This window comes from Suncus etruscus, chromosome 9 (assembly GCF_024139225.1).
Source record: "Suncus etruscus isolate mSunEtr1 chromosome 9, mSunEtr1.pri.cur, whole genome shotgun sequence".
In the NCBI taxonomy this organism is placed as follows: domain Eukaryota; kingdom Metazoa; phylum Chordata; class Mammalia; order Eulipotyphla; family Soricidae; genus Suncus; species Suncus etruscus.
Genome location: NC_064856.1, coordinates 102,151,476 through 102,171,890, shown reverse-complemented (window position 1 = coordinate 102,171,890; position 20,415 = coordinate 102,151,476). Strand labels below are relative to the sequence as shown.

The 20,415-nt window shown below is 34.6% G+C and overlaps 3 protein-coding genes across 3 annotated transcripts in view; 1 reads left to right on the top strand and 2 right to left on the bottom strand.

Moving 5' to 3' along the window:
* SSRP1 (structure specific recognition protein 1) overlaps positions 1-20,415 on the top strand; it is a 1,220,984-nt gene that overhangs the window by 90,667 nt on the left and 1,109,902 nt on the right. The gene's annotated exons all lie outside the window — the stretch shown is intronic.
* On the bottom strand, positions 2,387-3,319 carry LOC126017888 (olfactory receptor 5B12-like). The gene has a single exon (XM_049779954.1). The coding sequence runs from the start codon at positions 3,314-3,316 to the stop codon at positions 2,387-2,389; it is 930 nt and encodes a 309-aa protein (XP_049635911.1). The 5' UTR covers positions 3,317-3,319.
* Positions 15,286-16,206, bottom strand: LOC126017804 (olfactory receptor 9I1). The gene has a single exon (XM_049779859.1). The coding sequence runs from the start codon at positions 16,204-16,206 to the stop codon at positions 15,286-15,288; it is 921 nt and encodes a 306-aa protein (XP_049635816.1).

The window sequence follows — 20,415 nt, the reverse complement described above, 5'->3', positions numbered from 1 at the left end:
CCAAACAGTTTTTAGCAGCTGGTCCATTGAGAGAAGAATTCAAAGTCTGGTTAGCAAAGGTGTCCCTATTGAGGGGTGATAGATACTGTTATATAGCCTTAGGAAAAGAAATAAAAGTAAAATTCTGACACTTCTCCCCAGTCCCTTGGGCATGAGGGATCTCCATGATACACCCTATATAGTCTCAGTCTCAGATGAATAACTATCTTTGTAAAAACGTTCTGCATTTGATCTATTCTCCAGAAGCATATAGGAGAGTATGTACTGTCCTAGGCACGTCAAACAGCAATTTGGTCCTGGTATGGACCAAGCCCCCAAGGGAGGAAGTACTATCATCACCAATCTCCAGATTCTCTTATGAGAAATCTAGGGTGTGGGAGAGGATGAATTTGGAAACATTCCTAAATGGCTCTTCTGGAGAAACTACACAACCTTGAAGAGCTTCTCCATTTTCGATGTGTGATTCATGTTGTTCATATTAAACTCTGATGAGCAAGCTGAGACTTGTTTCTCTTGCTGTATACCTTCCCTGCCTTGATCTCAGCAGTCTTTCCTTGGAGCTGGCTTCAGTAAATCATGGAATCTAATAAAAAGTGTCATGAGCTGAGCCAGCTTCCACAGAAGCATGTGGGTTCTGGATTTGAGAAACCATAGCTTTAGTGCTTTGCCTCCCTCAAAACACACTCTAATTGAAATCCCAATTGGCCAGAGCTCTTTGGTAAAAATATTTTAAAGAAAAAGACTATTTTTTTAGGGCTATAGTGACATTTCCCATATCAATGAGGTTTTATCACCCCCTAGAAATTCCAGAATTTTTTGTTTTTGCTTATCTCACCTTTGACTTCTACAATATTTAGGGTCATGTGCACAAAAGTGCACATATGTAAAGTTGGGTAATATTCAATTCTACATCTTAGGCTGAGACTCAACATACATAGTAGGTGAAGATGAAGGCAGGGTGCAAGTACTCTGAAGATGTATTACCTCTAACACAAATGTAAAGATTCTATGCAAGACTTAGATCATTTATGAACTAAAAGTGTTAAGAAAATCTGGCTAATCATTTAATGACCTCTAAGCAAAGCATGTAGACACTTTAGTAGTTATGCATAACACAGAATAATTAATCAAAAAATCACAAAGGAAAAAATAGCATACCATCACCAAGAAAGCATAGATGGGATCTGAGACTTGAATTTGGAATACAATCGATGCACATTTTTACAAGAGTAGTCATAAAGATTCACTCTGAGGAAATTCATGTCATAATTAATAGAAAGAATAGTAAATTTGGGTGACATAAATATGGTCAACTATATAAAGGAAGGTACATAAAAGCTGAAATATAAGAAAGCTTTTCCAAATATAGGTTATCAATTTAAAATTGATATTAAATTTTATCAATTAAAGTTTTAAAATTAATCTATTAAAATTGTAAATTTATTTTTAATCTAATGGAAATTCTTAAATAAAATGTAGAATTCACTAAACTGGTTCTGGTGCAGATTGAAAATGGGAGATTTTAAATTTTACTATGTCACTTGAAAATATCTCATCTGAGAAACAAAGATCTGAAAGAAATAAAAAATAGTTTCAAATATATATATGTAAGTATATCTATAAGTATCTACATATGTGTGAACGGAATCTCAAAGGGGGGAAAACGTAGAAAAAATATTGGAAGCATTTATAAAGAAAATTTTACCTTTCATAGGAAAAAATACATATCTACTTCCAAAAACTTAACATCAAATCAAAAATACAAGTAAACTTTGGCTCACAAATTTATGTATAATAGTTTATATATTAATATTTTTCTATTTATTTATGATTAACATTTGAATCATTATATTTGCTATGTATTATGTCAATTAAAATTTTCCTCTACTTACTATTTTCTATATTCTGATATGCTTTTCCAATTAGGTGAAATAAGTTTGAGGGTGAATAATCACAGAATGCTCTCATTCATTTGTGATATATAGAGAAACGAAAGAAGGGAAGTACATTCTCTTGGCCTTGGCAGAGCTGAGAAGAGAGTCAGATAGTTGGAGGAGATTGCAAAAAAAAAAAAAAATGTAATAGTTTGGGAATGACATAGGATCAGAAGAAGGATCTGGTACACTTGATGCCAGTTAAGATTCAGTATTTTGTTCACTGAAACCATGAAACATAATACTTTTAAACATGAAACTTAAACTACAAATACTAAATACATAGAGAAATAGAATAATTAAAAAGAAATAAAACAGAACAAGGGGCCAGAGTGGTAGGGTATTTGTCTTGTTGCTGACCCAGAACAGACCCAGGTTCGATCCTCAGCATCCCAGATGGTCTCTCCAAGTCTGCCAGGAGCAATTTCTGAGCACAGAAAAAAGTATGAATCTTATAGAAGAATTTTCCTTGTCCACCATCGTCTGAAAGCATTTTTGACTTCTTTGTTCCTCAGGCTATAAATCAATGGATTCAGCATGGGAATGAAGATAGCATAGAACACAGATGCCAATTTGTCTGTGCCCATGGAATGACTGGAGCTGGGCTGTAAGTACATGAACACGCATGTTCCGTAGAAGATGCAGACAGCAGTGAAATGGGAAGCACAGGTAGAAAAGGCCTTTTGACGGCCCTCAGATGAGCGCATCCCAAGAATGGTCAGGAAGACAAACAGGTAGGAGATCAAGATAACTAGGACAGAGAAGAGGATATTTAAGCCCACCACGAAAAAAATAACCATCTCAACAACTTGCTTGTCTGAGCATGAGAGAGTCAAAAGAGGAGGAGCATCACAGAAAAAGTGGTCAACTACATTAGACCTGCAGAAAGAGAGACTGAAAATGTTCCTGGTGTGGATGGATGCATCTAGAAAACCGCACAAGTAGGCGCCTATAACCATGCGTGCGCACACAGCTGTCGTCATGGTGGTGGTATAATGCAAAGGTTTGCAAACTGCTGCATGGCGGTCATAGGCCATGATAGCCAAGAGGAAATTTTCTACAGTGATAAAACCTGCAAAGAAGAAAAGCTGGGTGGCACAATCATTATAGGAGATGACTTTGTCTCCTGTGAGGAACTGTGCCATCACCTTGGGAGTGACAGCAGAGGAGTAACCAAAGTCCACCAGAGAGAGGTTACTGAGGAAGAAGTACATGGGAGTGTGGAGGCGAGAGTCCAACAGAATCAGCTCAATCATTCCCAGGTTCCCAACCAGAGTGATAATATAGATGAGAGAGAAGAGTATGAAGAGTGGGATTTGCAGGTTGGGGTCATCAGTCAACCCCACAAGGATGAATTCAGTCACTTCTGTATTGTTCTCCATGGGAACAATTGAGAACTATGTGACTACCCTGTAGAAATAAAAAAGACAATCAGAATGACAGAGGAAGGGAAGACTGCTGACATCAATCAGCCTCCCGACTTCCTGACTTACCTAAGTACTGCAGCAATGCTTCCCAGAGTCTTTACTTCTAAAGCATGACAGTAACAAAATGCAATTTAAAATTATTGAGAGATCATATAGTATCCTAGGTCAGATGGAGTGTAAATAATTTATTCCAATATTCTAACTCATAAATAATGAATTAAGGTGAAACGAGAAGACTTTGGAAGATCATTATATTATATGCTGTTCAAGCCCTCAATTTAAAGTTTACCCTCCAAATTAAAATTTATTTATAATAAGCTAAAATAATTTAATAAAAGAATTTTGGAATTGAATTAATTTTACTTTAACTGATCTTTTAAGTTTTCTATGGTTAAGAACAGTCTTATAGGGGCCGGAGAGATAGCATGGAGGTAGGGTGTTTGCCTTGCATGCAGAAGGATGGTGATTCGAATCCTGGCATTCCATGTGGTCCCCCGAGCCTGCCAGGAGTGATTTCTGAGCATAGAGTCAGGAGTAACCCCTGAGCGCTGCTGGGTGTGACCCAACCCCCCACCAAAACGGTCTTATAAATAAAATGGGAAGTAAATAGAACATATCGATAGTTTGTATTATGTACAATTGGGAATCATTTAAAAAGTTTAATCTTTAATATATAAAATCATCTAAGATTTTTAATTTGTATTATTTTAATATTTTTTTAGTTTTATATATGGATACACTTAACCTGAAACTATGTTTTAAAATTATATATTAAGTATCCAACCCCCAGTTTTATCAGTTATAAAATTAATGAACTTTGGTAAAACTGAGTTAATCATACAAATTCAAATTAACTAGATATATGACTTGGACTTAGGAATTTATCAATTTCAATTGCATATTAGAAATTTGAAATCTATAAGATAGGGACTCAAGAATAAGTAAAATCAATAATATTATTTATGCCATTTTATTTTCTTGCAATTTTTTTTCCAATTTTCTTTAATAGATCACATTTCATTTTTTATGCACTATCTTGTTCTATTTGTAAGATACTTGCCTTGAATGTGACCAATCTGGCTTCTATCTTCAGAACTACATATGATTTTTTTTTTTTTTGGTTTTTCGGGCCACACCCGTTTGATGCTCAGGGATTACTCCTGGCTAAGCGCTCAGACATTGCCCCTGGCTTGGGGGGGACCATATGGGACGCCGGGGGATCAAACCGCGGTCCTTCCTTGGCTAACGCTTGCAAGGCAGACACCTTACCTCTAGCACCACCTTCACAGCCCAGAACTACATATGATTTTGAGACCACTTCCAGGAGTGATTCATAAATACAAAGCCAGGTGGAAGCCCTGAGCACAATTGATTGGAGCCCATCCCTGCCCCAAAGAAAATAAATATTCGTATCATTCTAAGACAAGGTATGAACAAATCAAAAGAGAAATTATTCACTTGATATATTTTTCTAATTATTCCTATCTGTAAGAATGTATGCAGATAATAGGTTTGAACTCATACATTTATACCTTACCTTACTCCCTGAGTAATATGACACAAACCCAGCACTGTATTGATAAGTGGATCAAATCAGATTTAGTTTGTGACCAATATTTTTCTTCAGTGGTGAGCAGAGACATTTAAAGTTGTCTAGAGTCAGGGTAAAAAATAAATGAAAAAGTGCAATTCACCTTCAAACCAACAGTGGTTCTAGCGATGACTTTGCTGCTCTCTCTTCTCAGGCAAATTGATTATCTGAGAGCTTCAGATTAATCATCTTTAACATGGAAATACAGTCCCAACAAAACAAAATAATGCAAAGGAAGACCATCAAATTTCTTTAGGTAGTCTATAGATTAGTGCTATGGTGAGACAGTAAGAAAGTTCCTAATCTGTTTTAGATTTAGCAAGACATGATTATTATAACCACAGTCATCCTTTGTTATTTGGTGAATTCATGCACTCTCTGGATGATACCACAGCTGTGGGAAGCCCATAGGTCCTGCTAGACAATTTTTAAATAAATGAATAAAATAGTAAAATAACTCTGGTTCTTTGGCTTCACCCTTGCAATCAAGTGGAATCCTGTGAGAACTGAAAAGTCTAATAAATGGGACTCAAAGGGGACATAAATGCTTATGGAACTCTCAGAGGACAAATGCCCTAAGAGGGCTCCAAAACTTGTTATTTTACCTAACCAGGGAACACATTTAAAGTTTCTATGGGTATCCAACTCTACTTACTGAGGAAATTACAGGTGTGTCAATACAATTTGTAATAACTGCCTTGGGTAACACACAAATCAAACCACAGCAGACCTCTTGGGTAGCAATTTGACATAAATTTTGAAGTATTATAATACAAGTTTTGTCATTAAATAATGTTAAATGTACCCCAAGATTGAATTATATTCTTAATTTATCTTAGTGATAAAATAAATGCCTTCATGAAGTAGACTAAAAACCATCTAAGGACATTGGTAGAGGATCTTGGGCATTTTGCTGGTGGTAAATTGAGATAACTATGCACACAAAAATCATAAATACTAACACAGTGTATGCATGGAATCAAATTATAATACTTTAATTTTTTAATGGTTTTTGGTTTGGAAGTCACAACTAGTGGTTCACAGTCTTACCACTGTATTCAGAGATCACTACTGGTGGGATTGGTAGACCATATGGGGTGCCAGAGATTGAACATGGGTGGGCTGCATGCAAGGCAAATTGCCTCTCACTGTACTATCTCTCCTGCCCATAGTAATTTTATTTAAAAATGAAACAAACTAAGGAAATAAAATAAGAAAAGATATACTTCTTCAACGGTCAAACAATAAGAATATTTAACTTTGCAGACATAAGTTCTCTGTTGCAACTTTTGTGCTAAAGAGTCAAAGAGGACAAAGACATAAATATATAGATGAATAAATTTAGCTCTGTTTCTTTAAGACTTGATTTACAAAACTAAATGATGTTCTGGGTTTTCCAAAAAAAATAAAACTATATGGCTCAATAAAAAATCAAATAAAACAAGTTACAAGTGGTTGAAGTTCAGAATGCATATTTCTGAACTTTATATGAATTTCAGAATTCATATTTCTTCAGAGTGTTATTCAAATATTTAGTAAGAGCATGAAAAGACATCGTTCATGGACATTGTGGAAATGCAAATAAAAGCCACAATGACTTTATCACCTTTGAACTTATACAATGGCTAAAGTAAATACCAGCAAATGATTATAAATGTTGACCAAGATGTGAATAAGTAGGAAATGTAATCCATTGCTGCTTATTGTAAATTACATAGCTGCCTAGAAATTCAATCTAGAGTCCCTAAAAGTTTAAGCATAGATTTCCCAAAAGCAACAGGAATTCAACTCCTTTGTGAAACCAAGAAGGATAAAAACTGGTGAGAACACAAAATGAATTAATTGATTGTAAAGGAGTAAAAATAAGTAGGGACCATTCAAATGCCCATCAACTGGTCAACAGTTCCCAACAGTTTCCAAAAACTGATCTTAGAGCCATTTTGGGAGTAGAACAAAAGGTGAGTTGACGTATAGGTTTTTTTTTTCTGATGATAAAAATATTCTTCATTGGTTTGTGGTGTTGGGTGCACGGTCATAAATATACTCAGAATTATTGATCAACATTATAATGGGTGCGCTTAATATCCTGTTAATTATATCATTTAATTCTTTAAAGTAAGAATGTAAAGGACACACAAACAACAAAACATAGTTTTGTAGATTACTTTAGACAGGATAGTGTTGGGGTGATTTTTCAGCAACAAGTCAGTTTAATATTTCAGCGAATCAACTCAAAATTTAATTCTCATATATGTTACTACACATTTATCATAAGTTTTTCAGGAAAGAACATGTTATGCCACAAGTGTTTGTTCAAACACTCAGGTCAAGGGAGAATTTGACATTTGTAGTATCTTCTGGAACATACAGCTTTTAAATTACATAGCAGAAGAAATATCAGCTGTTGTGAACTGGCTCCCATTTTATCCAGAAATTGTACACTACAATCTAGTTAATTATATAAAATCATATAGTCCCTTCTAGCAACAAGGGAACAAGGAATTGCGGGGAGCTATAATGTTTGAGCTCAGCTGTTTAATGGGATAATTTTTATTCCTGTTAAATTAGTCAAACTTTTATTGAGAAATGTGTCCAAACCCTTTTGATCAATTGATATCAGTCTATGTCATAAACATTCAATAATTTGAGGAATTAATAACTAGCCATGTCATACAAAATACATCAATTATCAATTTCATTCTACTAACTGACAAAGACATGCAATAGATACAGCTTGGTTTCACATGCATGGCCTCCCCCTCCAATGTCAAAATCAAGAAGATAAAATCAACAGTGGAGAGTAGCCAAGGATCATGGGGAGATTTGACTTGCAAATGGCCATGGAAGAAGTTTCTGTGCATGTAGAACTGGTTTTATTTTATTGTGGTGTTGATATATGCAGGATTTTATATTTATTTTTTTCACACTCTCAAGACTAAACTCTAAATTTACAGTTACCTAAATTATACCTCAACTCACTAAGAACAAAGAAACAATAAAATATGTAAATGTGTGTGTTCATAAATATGATATTGTGGGTGTTTATTGCATTTTATTGTTTGTTCAGATATATTAGCAAACATACCACACTATAGATTGTTTTTTGCTAGTCAGAAATAAAGACTTGTGATTGCCTTTCCTGGGTCCTGTTTTCTGATAACTTGGGTTATTCTTCTCTCACACAAATATTACTAGTTAGGATTCAGGTAGACCTTCTCAAGGCTGAGGAAATTATAATGAGTCTAATTCTTGACAAGCAACCCACTCCAGTCTACAAATTATGCTGAATATAGTTAAAGCAATAAACAAACAAAACTAGAAAAATTAAAACATTGAGTCAGACCACAGGACCTAGGTTACCAGGAGGAAAGGAATGAGGGAGGAAGAAAGATGAGAGTATGCAATGAACCAGGTTACTTCCAGGGTTCTCTGAGGAATTTTAACACATATTTTGGAAAGGTATGAAACTCTACTCTTAAAACATTTGTAGCCTCAATATAAAGAAGTGAATAGAAAAAAATAAAATAAAATGGCAATCTTCAGTTAACCCAGAAATGCCTTCCTTTTTTTTTTCACAACCATAGTTCTATCAAATATGCAGGAATTATACTACCATGTCCAGTTCAAAGATAGATTGATATAAAGTAAGGAATCATTTCAAGAATTCCACTATATAAGAAGATGAATTTTATTTCTATGAATAAGGTAGACTTCTATGTTTTGTACCCATTTTTAGTAATAATTCTAACACATATAAGCAGAAAAGACACTATCTACTATGTGTAAGTTGGCTCAAATGGAAACTTCTGAGTGTTTTAGAAAGCTGGTAGAGTTTGAGGACCAGAGCAATAGTGCAATGATTAGGCATTTGCCTTACATGCAGCTGACCCAGGTTCAATTCTTGGCATCCCATATAATCCCCTAAGCACTACCAGAGTAATTCCTGAGTGCAGAGCCAGGAAATAACCCTTGAGCAATAAATAAATAAAGTTTAAAAAAAAAAGGAAGAAGTTAACCATATGCTTTACAAGGATCCCTCATTTTATCCATCAAAATGCTAAATGCTTTATTGTTTCAGTCTTTTCTTTTCATTTAATTAATAATAACTAAATTTTAATTATACACATAATTCTTCCTTGGTTTCTTTATCCATATTTTATGTAAAAATTATTGTCACAAAGTATATATCTATATTATATTCATTAAAGCATTTATAATTTCATTATGCTTTTTAAATTCTGTGTGAAAATGTTATAAATAAAATTGTTTAAATTGAAATAAAGACATGGCCATGTATTTCCTTATTTTCTGTTTAAATGACTCCTTAAGACTTTGTTGTGGTTTAGATCAAATAAAATCCCTCGTTCAGAAATGTCTTGGGAATGTCTTTTTCCCCTTAGAACATATAAAACATAACTCTACTACCTTCTGATCTCCACAATCACTACTGAGAAAACTTTTTGTGATCTTATGAAAATCTTTTCTACATAATGAGTTGCACCCCTTTAGAATTTTCAAAATTCTCTTTGATGTGAGTGGGAAGATAATGTGTATCATCAAGTGCCTCTTTGGATTTATCATGCTTAGAACTTGTAAATTCTGTGGAATCATAAAGTCACTTGTAAATTCATGTTTATATAAATTTTTATTTAGCTTATATAAATTTTATTATATAAGAGATGATTCTTCAAATAACATTTCCTCCTTGCCCTTTCTCCCTTCTCTTTTAGATCGCCACTCTGAATATGCTGCTGTTTGGGGATGCTCCATAAATCCAATAAATATCTTATATTGGATAATTAAAAATAAAAATATCTGCCCAGATTATTTAGTGTCAGAGAAAGCCACTATATTAGAATCCCAATATAAAACAAACATAAAAAGAATTGTTTTCTACATGAATAATCCTTGATATAATAGATAAAGGAACATCCGAAACGTTAAGTCATACATGAGTACCTAATTCAAATCATAATATATTGTGAAAAAATAGAATCGCCGATAGTATAGAAAGGAAAGTTTGCATTAGGGTGAAAGGAAGATTTCCAAAATGATATAAAAAGAACCTCTTAAAATTTATGTATGCGAGTAATAAAATCAAAGGCAGACTCTATCAAAAAGAAAATTATCAGAACTCTGGACTAGAGCAATAGGATATCAGGTAGGGTGTTTGCCTTGCACAGGGCCAACCTATCTTAGGTCATCTGCATCCCCTATGGTCATAGAGTTCTCTGAAGACTGCCAGGAAATATTTCTGAATGCAGAACTAGAAACATCTCTTGAGCATCTCTTAGTACAGAATCTTCCCCTCCTCCAAAAGACCAGAACTCTAGGAAATAATTTTACAACAATTAGAAGCAGTGTTTGTGCAAGAAATTAGCTAGGTCCAGGCAATACCAATAATTGTGAGCTTGTGTTGTCTTGGTTCACTAGACTCAGAACTGCAGTTGCTGAGGAAAATCCTGTAGCCACTGAAGTAAACAGAATATTTCAAACTCCCTATTACACATATCAAAGTCACTACTTCACAGTTCACTGATCTATGGCTCTCTAGAAAAACCCCATGACAGATTTTTATCTTTATTTCACCCAAACTCATTCAGTCATGGAGAAAAGTATTGTACTACAAGATTTAAAAATCTTAACAGATAATTGCTTACTAATATATACCTAATTGATAGGACAATACTAGTTAGGGATGAAAAAAAAAACCTGACCAAAATCTAAAAAGTAATTTTAAAAAATCAGAAATGTGTAGTAGAATTTGAAAGGCCCCATTATATTTCTGGGATCACATACACACAACAACAACAATAACAAAAAAAAACATGGCACATGTGCAAAACTGCATAAATAGAGATGGCCTGGGGATAATTTTTCATTTTAGGCTGACCTTGAGATTCCAAACAGGTAATATATAAATATGAAGGTAAATTTTAAGTAGCTAGGTGGTTATTTAAATCACTAAAGGTATGTTGTAACTCCAACATATAGAACTGTATACAATACTTTTTTTCTTTTAGGTTTTAGATAATATCCAATGATGCTCCTAGCATTAGACTTTGGAATTACTCCTGATGGTGCTCAGGGGACCTTATGGAATGCCAGGGCTCAAATCCAGGTTGTCTGCACGCAAAGCAGGTGCCCACTCACTGTACTATGGCTCCAGTCCCTGTATGCAATATTTAGAAGAAAGTAACTGTCCAAAAAATATTTTAATCTGTCCAATCATTTAATGACCTCTAAGCTAAGTGTGTAGACACTACAGCGGTAACACACACTACAAAGAACACAGAATTACCCTAATTTATTCAAGAACATCAAAAAACTAATAAATAGCATAACAATGAAGACAAATACATATTGGATATGTGAGTGGATTTTTAAAAAATGTTATATTTTGTCATTTTAAATGTCCAGTTTTAAACAAAAGTTGCCACTGAAAAAGTGAAAAACCATCATTAATACATGTTTTACAAAATTAAAAATAGAAACTCTCCCCAACAAGGCTCAGATTATTGGACTTAACAGAAAATTTGATTAATCATATATTACAAATATGACCAAAGTAGTAAAGGAAGGAAAACAAAATTAAAGTGTTATAATGTAGCACTAGATAGGGAATATCAACAAAGTTGTATCAATTTTTTAATCTAGTGGAGACTCTTCAACTAAAACAAAATATGGAATGTAAAATTCATAACAAATTCTATGAAAATTCTTTAGCAAATTAAAATGGTAAAAATTTTTAAGTAAGTGAATTTTAACACAGTTAGTTGTTAATATCATCTGAGGAAAATAAATCTAAAAGGAACAAAGAAAAAAATCAGAAATAAATAACCAAGTGTAACAAAACATATGTAGAACTGGTATCCCAAAGGAGAAAGGGGAAACAAAAGAATATTTGTAGAAATAATAACCAAAATTTTCACTATTTTAAGAGGAAAATATTGTTCACAAATATAATAGTAAATTCAAAATATAAGTAAATTTATGCATGATATTTATATTTATAAAACATTAATAGCATTTTATTAATAATAAAATGTTAGTTATTTATTATAATGGCAAATAACCTATCCAGAGATTTTTTTCACTCTTTTTCCTAGTGTTTCTTATCAGCGGTTTGTCTATCTTGCGCATTCTTTCAAAAAACCAGTTCTTGGTCTCATTAATTCTTTGTATTGTTTTATTTGATTCTATATTGTTAATTTCTGCTCTGGTTTTTTTTTTTCTTCTGCTTGTGTTTGGATTTATTTGCTGTTGGTTTCCAGATATTTAAGATGTCCCTTTAGGCTGTTGATTTTGCTTTTTCTTTTTTCCTAATGTAGGCCTGTATTGCTGTGAGTTTCTCCTAATTACTGCTTTTGCTGTGTCCCAAAGTTTTTGTTTTTTCATTATAATTAATCTCAAGGAATCTCTTTATTTCTTCTTTTATTTTATCTTTGAACCACCTGTTGTTGAGCAGCATGTTGTTTAGTTTCCAGGTGTTAGATTTTCTCCACATATTTTTGCAATCAATCTTAATCTCTGTGGCCTTGTGGTCTAATGGGTTGCTTAGTATAATTCTTATAGTTCTGACTTCATGTTAGTTAGGCATGTGTTCTAAAATGTGGTCTATCCTAGAGAAAGTTCCATGTGCACTTGAGAAAAATTGTGTATTACACTTTTATGAGGATGGAAGGCCCTGTATACATTCATTAATATTTATTCTTCTAGTTTCTCATTTAGGGCTGTTATGTCTTTGCTAATGTACCTCCTAGTGGATCTGTCGAGTGGTGATAAAGGCAAGATTGAAATCTCCCACTACTATCATGTTTCTGTCCCTATGTATCTCTAAATTTGTGAGCAAAAGCCTTACATATTTTTTCTGGTTTTATGTTTGGTACATAAATCTTGGTCAGAGCTAGGGGATCAAAGTTGTTGTTCCTCTGGTCAATAAGTAGTGGCTGTCTGTAAGTACTTTCTTGAGGTTGAATGCAATTTAGTCTGATATGAGTATGGCTGACCCAGATTTCTTATTTCTTTGTTTTCCAGTACTTGTATAATTGTTTTTTATCCTTGAGCATGTGTCTATCCTGAACTTTTAAGTGTGTTTGTTTCCTATAGGTAGCAGATGTCTGGATTTTGTTTCCTGATATAGCTAGCTACTCTATGACTTTCGATGGGAGAGTTTAGTCCATTGACATTTAAGGAAATTATTGACAGAAAGGGCTGTTGTGTCATTTTATTTTGTAGGATTGTTGTTGCGATTGGAAATTTGGTTTATTTAATTGCTCTTTGAGTAGTTCATTTAGGGTCGGTTTGGTTAGCACAAATATTGCGAGTTCTTTTTTTGTCCAAAAATGTTTTTAATTCTCCATCCCATGTCTAAATGAGAGTTTTGCTAGGTAGTGGACTCTAGGTTTAAAGATTCTTTCATTCAGTCATTTGAATATGTCGTCTACTCTTTTTTTGTCTGGATTGTTTCAAATGGAAGATATGGTTTGATTTTTATGTTCTTTCCTTTCTACTTATAGTTTTCCTTTTCCCTATTACTTTAGAGTCCATCTTTCTATCTCTTTTTTTTTTTTTGCCATTTGAATTACTAAATGTCTTGGTGTTCAGTTAAAGTCTATTTTGCTTGGCACTCTTATTTTTTTTTCTACTCAAGGGTAGTTATTTACTTGATGTCAGACAATTAGACTTTGAGCCTCCCCACTGAGGTAGAAGCCCTCAAAAAAGCATGGCTCCTTTTTTTAAGACTGCATTTTTAATGGAAAATGCTGCCATTTTCACTTCATTTCCTGCAAGTCAGGATTGGCTTGTGAGAAGTTCATAAACAACCTGCTAAATATGGAATGTCATACTGGACACTTTGCCCACAGAAAGATGAACACTTTGTGGTTTGTGTGTGTGTGTGTGTGTGTGTGTGTGTGTGTGTGGCTGGTTCTCATTTGGTAGTACACAGAGGGGGCGTTGAAATGTTGTAGTATGTTCATGATCTCCCTGCTCATGTTCTACATGAACTACCATGACGGTTTATAAAAAGTCTTTAATTATGTTCATAAACCAGCTACACTTAGGCTTAAAAAAATAAAGAAACCTATAATGGAAGGAAGCAGGAAATAGTAGCTCCGCAAAGAAATTGCAATTGGCTCATGCTTTGGGGTAGCAGTTAAGTAGCAATTATACCAAGCATGTACACAGTTTCTCAAAACAAGAATTTGGCCTTTTGTTGTTCTTGGCAATCAACTGTTGAGTGTAGACTGCTCCTGTGAGGGTAAAGAGACTCCTAGGACTCTTTGGGAGAAGCTAGATACTTGACCAATGGCAATGCTCCAGAGAAGAATTTGCTCATGGCCTGTATCAGCCCACAGTCATAACAGCTTTGAATATGTGCACTAATTGGCTCTGAGTTGCTGTAGGATGCTCTTCCTGATTGATTTCACAGAGTTTTGTACCTGAGCTTTGGTTACCAATATGTGGAGTGGAGGAAGCCAGAGTGTTAGGAAATAGATTAAGAAAGACTGGCTTCTTGGAGACTCAATAAAATGTACTTTTTTGTTACAGATGCTGAGTTATCATGATACATACACAAAACATATATAATGTTAATTTGATGACAATATTTTTTAAGAAGAGAAAGATTGATTTCTATACAATTGCTATAAAATTAGATTTTTATTCATGGCAATAAAAAACAGTTTCAAAATTTTGTATGGAACCACTGTAGACCCCAAACAGCTGAAACAATTCCAAGAATGAAAAACAAAGCTAGAGGAATTTTACTTGATGAGTTCAAACTTTAATATAAAGATATTGCAATCAAAGCAGAATGATACTGGCAAAAAAATACACAAATGACAACAGAACAAAACTGTAAACACAATTATAAACCTAAATAGTAATTTATTTGGTGAATTAATATTTGACAATAGAGTTAGGACTATCATTGGGAATAGGCATTCCCAGATGCAATTATACAATAAATCCATATTAAATTTAGAAAAAAATACAGAAACAAAAAGAGGGAAAGGAGGGTAAAACAGATTTGCAGAAAATTGGCATTGCAATTAATAAACAATATCCTGTAAATTATGATATTTGATTCTTATGGGTGCTAAGAATTGCATTAGAGTGGGAGAAAGTAATGGGTAGTAAGCACTATGGGTTTGCACAAACACAATTTTACCACCTTATGGTTTTTCATATATGCTTATAGTACCATTTATGTTTATGTGTACAGATATCAGAGAGTGCTGATGCCCCTTAGAACATATGGATGTGGCAAGATACAAACTAAAAGGAAAGTTCCTCTCATTCAGCTGTATAAGCTGTAGGATACCTGGAATCAGCCAATGACCTTTCTGAAAGCAGCTTTCACATCCTTGTTTCTCAGACTATAGATCAGAGGGTTTAGCATGGGGATGACTACAGTGTAGAAGACCGACACCACCTTCTCTTCCTCCAAAGATTTCTCTGAACCAGTTCGTAGATACATGAAGATGAGGGTCCCAAAGAAAAGGGACACAGCAGTTAGGTGAGAGGCACATGTGGAGAAAGTCTTGGCTCTGCCACCAGAAGACTTCATCCTCAGAATAGCCCTGACGATGAGCAGGTAGGAAAGCAGAATGATCAAGGCATTGGCCAAAATCACAAAGTTACCAAAGAAGATAATAATAATCTCAGCATTCGTGGTGTCACTGCAGGAGAGCTTCAAGAGTGGTGGGAGGTCACAGAAAAAGAAGTTGATCTGATTATCATCACAGAAGGAAAGGGTGAAGGTACATGTGGTCCGTAGGATGGCCCCTGATATCCCACAGACATAAGTTCCCACCACCAAACTCCAGCAGATTCTGGGACTCATAACTACTGTGTACAGCAGTGGGTTGCTAATAGCAATATAGCGGTCATAGGCCATCACTGCTAGCAGGAAACACTCTACCCCTACACAGATGGTGAAGAAGAAGAACTGGGCAGCACATTGGCCATAGGATATGACTGTCTGTCCTGTGGCCAGTGTGACTAGGACTTGAGGGGTGACGACTGAAGTGTAGGAGGCATCCAGCAGAGAGAGGTGACTCAGGAAGAAGTACATAGGGGTGTGAAGTTTGGTATCCACCTGAATCAGAATGATCATGACTAAATTTCCAAGCATGGTGACTAGGTAGAAAGCCAGAAACACCATGAAGAGGGGAATCGCCAAGTTGGGGTAATTAGTGAAGCCCATGAGAATAAACTCAGTTACAGTGGTGAGATTATTCTTGGCCATGCGTTCAAGGTGGACTTGTGCTCTGAGGATGGGAATGAATTCAAAATTTTGAGAACTTCTTTTTTGTGGCGAAAGTTAGGTTTATGCCTGATTTATGGATGACAAACCATAAACATGGCTAATGCTTTTTGGGTATCTTTTTCCTTTCTCACCATGTTTTGGAGCTGAATTATGAGCTGGTACCTTTTTTAAAATTCTAATTAGTTCCAGTTTATATTTAGAAACTTCTGTGGAGAAAAGAGACACATAGAGTGGGGGTTGGTAAGAATCTTGTGAGATTTTTTCTAAAATCTATCAACTACTGAATGCTCTATCATGTACCCACCACATGATCATCCAGGCTCTGTTAGAGCCTCCATTTGTAGATAGTTCTATTTGCTAATCCATTTTTGGTGCCTGTATTCTCATTCTCTTTACTTTCCACACATTGATTTTAGTTTTACCCCTTTTAGACTCAGTCGTTTTAATTCCTTCTTCTCATAGAGACCTTTTCATGTAAGACAATACCTTTAATTGGAATCTCATAAATTTAGGAATATCTCTTCCCTCATATCCACTCATATATATGATATGTAAATATGTGTTTTAAGATATAATTATTTATCATGTACTCAAAAGTTTTGTAGCTCAATCCATTAGGTATTTTGCTCTAGGTATAACTTGCTATTACTATTTTCTGTACATCTAATGCCCAATAATGTGGCTAGCATCCCAAAGTCTTATGAATCTCATGTTGCTAAGAGACCAGTTCCAAATGTGGTCACTACAAAAAAAAACCATGATTATTAAATCCTAGAGCTATAGCTAATGCAATCATTATAGTCACACTCTCGCTATACCAAACTAACATGTTAGTGTACTTTAAGCTTACATAGTGCTGCATGTTAATTATATCTTACTCATATTAGTAAGAAGATCATTTTTTTTCTTTAATTATTACAACTTTATAATTTTGGAGGCCACACCCTACACTGCAGAAACCTCACCTGCTACACCCACGACCCACAATCACTGCTTTGCCAATGACCCACCTTCATTATTCATCTATGGTTCTCTCTACAAAGACATCAATCTGCCAAAATTCCAGGTATAAGGCCAAAGTGATACCACAGGATGTAAGTCATTTGCCTTGTGTGCAAATGACCCAGGTTTGAAATCTCACATCCCATATGGCCTTAGGAGAAAATTCTGAGTGCAGAGCCAGTAGTCACTCCTGAGTGCCACCAGGTGTGGCTCCAAAACAAAACAGAACAAACAAAAAACTCCAGGTATGTTAGTACTTGGGCTGAAATCAACAGAACTGTTTAGAAATAAGTGTGGGCACCTGCCTTCTTGTACTTTCAAAAGACTTGGCCGTGAAAACACGGCCCATAAAAGCCACAGTATCAGCAATAGTGCTTGGAATTCCTGAAGTACATGGAAACAATTTTTTTAATACTGTCATCCCTGTAGAAACACACCAATTAAGATGCCAGTGTTGATTTGAAGCCACTCAGTGTTCAGAAACAAAAGAGGTAATACAGAGTGATCAACTAACAATAGCTTAATAAACATGACAATAAAAAAAACAACCTCCCCTAGTGAATGAGACAATATTTTTACACCAGTTATCTGACAAAGGGCTAAGAGTCAAGATTTATAATGAATTTACAAAACACAATAATGGCAATACAGGCATTCATAATATAGAAAAGACTTATAAACAGAACTTTCCTCAAGAAGATATGCAGATGGTCAATAGACACATGAATTGGTGTTTATCATCACTAATTATCAGGGAAATGCAAGTCAAAATAATTAGATAACATCACACTAGTGAGAATGGCCTACATTAAAAGACTGACATGGGAAATAGTGAAAAAGGAACATTTGTTTATCTTGATGCTTGCATCTAATTCAGACTCTGTGAAAACAGTATGGAGACATCTTCAAAAAATTAAAAAATGAACTTTCCACATCACATGGTGATTTGACTCTTTGGCATCTAGCCCAAGAACAGACAAAAACTGTTTTGAAAAAATAGGTGTATACCAACATTAACTGCTGCTTTATATACCATAGCAAGATTTGCAAACAGCCTAAGGGCTTAGTAACTGGTGAGTGAATAAGAAAACTGTGGTATATAGTCACAATGGAAAACTACTCACTATGAGAAAAGATGACTTTTTTCAGTTGCTGTAACTTGGATGGTATTAGAGTATGTCATGCTAAATGATGTGAATTGGATATAGAAATGATTTCGTTTATATGCAGGATATCAATCAAATAAGAGAAAAGACAAGACCGAATATAAACAAACCCTGAGATTATGGCTACAATACTGAATCTGGCACTGGAATGATGAAGGAATAAAAAAGCTTTGCATGTGAATGATTCTATTTTAATTCAAGGCACAGTCTATGGTTCTCTGAGCACTGCCAGGCATGATCCAGGAATAAGCCTTTAGATCTGCAAGGTGTCACTCCAAAATAAAATAAAATAAGTAAAACAAAAGACTAGAACAGATGCTACCAATTTAGGGTGAGTGGTTCATGGATGATAAAGGGGTATAAGAACAACATAAAGGGAAAGGGTATAAGCATTTTTGGGTAGGTATATTTTTAGTATTTATATCTAAAGCATAAATATGAACTAAATATGAACACTATTGTTAATCATAGTACTTAAGCAGAAAAAAGGAAAATATTAGTTTGATTAGGTCCTTCTTTAGGAGGTCTTCTTGGGAAAATTATTTACTCATTTGTTTTCTCAATTTTTAACAATAAAATGAGAGCATATTGATGATTTAAAAAAACTTATAATAAATTTTTACCTTTTATAAGGCAATTCTGGGAAGTATTCCCATATAGATAACTTGAGAACCTGGATGGTGACATCTCTTGTGTTTAAGAATTAGCTTTTACACACTTAGTAGCCTCAAAAAATATTGTGTTTTTTTTTCTGTCACACCTGGTGATGCTCAGGGTTATTCCTGGAATTACTGTTCTGCTTTCAGTCATTATTGCTAGATGTGCTCAGGGGACTGTATGGGATGCTAGAGATTGAACTTGATTTGACCATGTTCAATGCAAGCATGCTACTTATTGTACGATCTTTCTGGCTAAATCTTCTAAAGAAGAATCAATTTGATCCAGAGAAGAGGGCAGAACAAACTGACTGAACTCAGAAAAATTTACAGGAGGGAGCATAAAGTTCTATGGCAAGAGCATATTTTAAGAAATGCTGGAACCTATCTTTTCACATTATTACGTATGCATGTTGATTATGACATGCAATAAGAAAATATATCTCAAGGGGAGATGGGGAATAAGAATTAATATTACCACCCTAATATAATAGGCAGCTATATATTTTTCACTTAACTATACTAGGACTTTACTCCCAAAATCTTTCTCTTTTTTCTATGGGAAGAATGGAGTTTAAGTAAATCAACTCCCATAGACTTATTAAGATTGTCTTTTGGAGCCAGAGAGATAGCATGGAGGTAAGGCATTTGCCTTGCATGCAGAAGGACAGTGGTTCGAATCCTGGCATCCCATATGGTCCCCCGAGCCTGCCAGAAGCAATTTCTGAAGCGTAGAGCCAGGAGTGACCCCTGAGAGCTGCCGGGTGTGACCCCCCCCCCAAAAACAAAGATTGCTGACCATACTTACTAATTAAATACTCTAAGTCAGGTAGCCTGCTAAAAAGCATAAATCATTCTGATATTTGCCCCAATGGAACATTAATATTTTGAGACAGAAATATTTATCTTCATTTTATAGTCAAGAAACTGAGCCTTAGAAGGATTAGATTTTTTAAGGTGTTATAAATAAAAGAGGAGAAAACAATAAAATATTATCCCAGGATTCTATGAGTTTATCATTGGAATTTGAATCATTATTTATGCTGCTTTTCTGAATATGGATGCCACCATAGAGCATTTTCTCAGTTTTAGTGATGGTGATAAATATCTTTCTTATATTGTTTCAGATAATCATCATAATATTTTTTTCTGATAGAGATTTTTTTTCTTGAGGAAACTAAGTCTCTGAATAGTTAAATGCTCACCAAACATACAAGATTCATCAATAAAGAAGTCCTTGCTAAAATTTAGTTCTGTCTTATTTCAAAGCCAAATTTTGAGTATAGTAATTAATTCTATCATGAGCATGTTACAGATACATAATTATTTACAATGAGGCCCTAATTTGAAGAAGCCCCTGCTGT

Excerpts from the sequence above, each read along its gene's own strand:
- LOC126017888 (XM_049779954.1), bottom strand. The coding sequence starts at position 3,316 with ATGGAGAACAATACAGAAGTGACTGAATTCATCCTTGTGGGGTTGACT.
- LOC126017804 (XM_049779859.1), bottom strand. The coding sequence starts at position 16,206 with ATGGCCAAGAATAATCTCACCACTGTAACTGAGTTTATTCTCATGGGC.